The sequence below is a fragment of the Marmota marmota genome, unplaced genomic scaffold (genome assembly GCF_001458135.2).
Source record: "Marmota marmota marmota unplaced genomic scaffold, marMar, whole genome shotgun sequence".
In the NCBI taxonomy this organism is placed as follows: Eukaryota; Metazoa; Chordata; class Mammalia; order Rodentia; family Sciuridae; genus Marmota; species Marmota marmota.
Genome location: NW_026000071.1, coordinates 1 through 2,674, shown reverse-complemented (window position 1 = coordinate 2,674; position 2,674 = coordinate 1). Strand labels below are relative to the sequence as shown.

General features: G+C 63.3%; 1 protein-coding gene across 1 annotated transcript; it reads right to left on the bottom strand.

Moving 5' to 3' along the window:
• Positions 1-25: 25 nt before the first annotated feature.
• On the bottom strand, positions 26-2,668 carry LOC107135013 (CUGBP Elav-like family member 3). Its single transcript, XM_015476979.2, has 2 exons — positions 1,861-2,668; positions 26-728 (listed from the first exon to the last, which is right to left on the bottom strand). The coding sequence occupies exons 1-2, from the start codon at positions 2,003-2,005 to the stop codon at positions 469-471; spliced, it is 405 nt and encodes a 134-aa protein (XP_015332465.1). The 5' UTR covers positions 2,006-2,668; the 3' UTR covers positions 26-468.
• Between the last annotated feature and the right edge of the window lie 6 nt (positions 2,669-2,674).

Below are 2,674 nucleotides of genomic sequence, written 5' to 3'. Positions count from 1 at the left end.
GGGGGGGGGGGGACCACATCAGGGCCATCCCAGCCTCCCTGGGCGCACTGGGCAGGGGCAGGGGCAGGCCTGCTTCTCCACAGTGTTGCAAGCCCTGTCCTGGCTACCTCATCCTCATGTCCAGGCCTTGCTCGAGCCCTAGGCCTGTGCCTCTGTTCCCAGGGCTCTTCCTTGGAGACCCGAGGGGAGCATGGCTGAGTTCAGAAACCAGCACTAGGATGCCAACCAGCAGGCCCAGCTGCCTAGTCCCAGGGTGGCAGCACCCCTCCCCCATCTCACAGCCCCCCAGGCTGCTTCTCCAGAGCCACAAAAGAGTGCTTGGGTGCCTCTGTCAACCCCGACCCGTGGCTCCTGGTCCAGGGTCTTCTCCCCACACTCCCCACTAAGTCATCCCTCCAGCACGGTCCTGAGGGCAGGTGGGGAAGTGGGGGAGGGGCTGCATCTGCGCCTCAGAAAGGAAAGGTCAGTTTACTCCACTAAAGGTTCTTGTTCCTCCTCTCCAGGTAAGAAGAGGAAAATGCATGCATCTGCAGGAAGAAAGGTGGATGCTGAGAAGAGAGGGACTTCCTGGTGATGACAAGGGGGGAGTCCCCTGCCACCTCTAAGACCTTCTGGCCTCCTGGCCCTGCACAGGACGGCACTCACCCCTGGAAGCGTCTTCTGTTCGTGCAGGGCACTCTGGGCCTTCAGGGCTGAATCGCGGGCACAGTATGTCAGGAAGGCACATCCTGAGGACGGCAGGGGCAGAGAGACAGGGTGGGGGTGAGTCCTGGCCTCCCTCCCTGACGGGCTCCCCCAGGAGACAGAGGACTGGGGGGGCTTTTCCCATCTTGCTGTCTCCTGCCTGCTGGGCTGGGGAGCTCTGAGGGGTGGACGCTCCGTCTCAGAAGTGGGCCTGCTGGTGAGGTGGACCAGGGAGGGTGCTGGGCTCTTAGGAGATGGCCCAGGCGAGAGCTCATGGCCTGGTTCTCTCTTCCTCATCCGCTCTCCTTCCTCTTCCTCCCTTGCCTTTCCTTCCCCTCCATCTTGGCCACCCCTCTGCTCTCCAGTTTTGCCTGCTTTCTCATGTCTCCCTGATGACAGGGGAGGCAGGTACAGGGTGGACAGTGGATCGGAGAAGGAGAGGAGAGAGCAGTTAGCCGGAAGTGCTTTTTCTCGGAGCCCAGTGGTGGGAGGGAGGGAGTGTGGCCCTCCTTTCCCCAGCGATTGGAGCTCTTCAAGCCCTGACCCTGGGTCAACCCTGCTTAGCCACACAGTCCTTGGAGAGACCTCAGGGGCATCCTCCCTTTTAACTTTCTAAGTCCCCTGTGCTACTCAGACCCTCACCAATCTATCCTTCATGCCCTACTTCTCAGGTCCCCCTCTTCAGTCCTGGGGCTGCCGTGCCCAGGTCATTTCCACAGGCTGGGCACCTGACTCTGTGCCCTGACCCACGTCCCAACATTATCTGAGGCTACTCAGAGTCTCAGTTCTGCCCAAGACACACACACACACACACACACACACACACATACACACCCCTCCAGCTCCCTGTCTTCCAGACCAGCTCTCCTGTCTCTTCATTCTTCCTGGAGTCCACCCACAGCATCAACACCTCCTTTCATCTCTGGGATCCACATTTTTGCAGCCTCTTGAAAACTCTTCACCCCAAAGCGCACCCCTAAGTCCTCCATCCTCAGTCCCCTGGTCACTCTACCTGAGTTCTCGTCCACCTCCTCCATCCGGAGTCCCCTGAGCCTGAGCACTTCTCCCTCAGAACAGCTCTTCCCAGTCACTCCATTTCTCCAGCCTGGCCTCTCCCTTCGTCCCAACCTCCCAGTCCACCCACTGCCACCCCTCCAGCCTAGCCTGACCCCTCACCCTTGTGCAGCCCGGTGTACTTGTCCTTGATGACAGTCAGCTCGAAGATCCGACCAAACTGCTCGAAGATGGGTTTCAGGTCCTTTTCCTCCAGATGCCTCGGGATCTGCCCCACAAACAGCTTGATGGCATCCGGCTCCTTCATTGGGGCGGCCCACGAGGAGGGGCCGAGGGGAGCAGGGAGAGGCCCCAAAGCCAGGGGAGCTGCCCAACCAGGAGGCAAGTGGTGGGGGCCGGGGGCCCCGCCTGGGCTGGCTTTCCCTTTGGCCCCCAAACACTCTGAGCCGAGGAGCAGCTCTTCACACAAAGGAGGCCCAGGGAGCCGGGCCGAGGGGTCAGGGGTCTAAGCAGACACTGTCGCGCCACCAGGGGGCATAGCCCCCCACACGGTCTCCCTCCCGGAGACCTGGCAGAGATCCCAGGATGGGGGTCAGTGTGGCCAAGACCCGAGGGCTGGGGCGCAGCCGGGGCGCTGGACTTGGAGGGCTGGGGCCGCGGCGAGGGAGCTGGAGGTGGGGGACCGGGCCTGGCCCGGGCGCTGGGCGGAGACTGACAGGGCTGCCAGGCGTCAGAGGGGGCCCTCCTGATGTGGGGCAGGTGGATCTCTCGCTGGCTTCCCCAGGGAGGACACCTCCCTGTGGCCGGTCCTTCTGCGGGGTCCGAAAGAGGCCAGACGCTGGGTCTCGGACGGCGGCAGGGCTCCGGGGGTCCCTGTGGCCCTGCCGCCCCCTCAGGTCCTCCCTCGCCCCCCCACCCCACCCCGGCCCCGGGCCTGGGCTGCTGCCGGCTGCTCCCGCCGCGGGCCGCCTGCTCT

Excerpts from the sequence above, each read along its gene's own strand:
- LOC107135013 (XM_015476979.2), bottom strand. The coding sequence starts at position 2,005 with ATGAAGGAGCCGGATGCCATCAAGCTGTTTGTGGGGCAGATCCCGAGG. Across the intron at positions 729-1,860 it reads GTACACCGGGCTGCACAAGG|GATGTGCCTTCCTGACATAC; the intron begins GTGAGGGGTCAG and ends TGCCGTCCTCAG.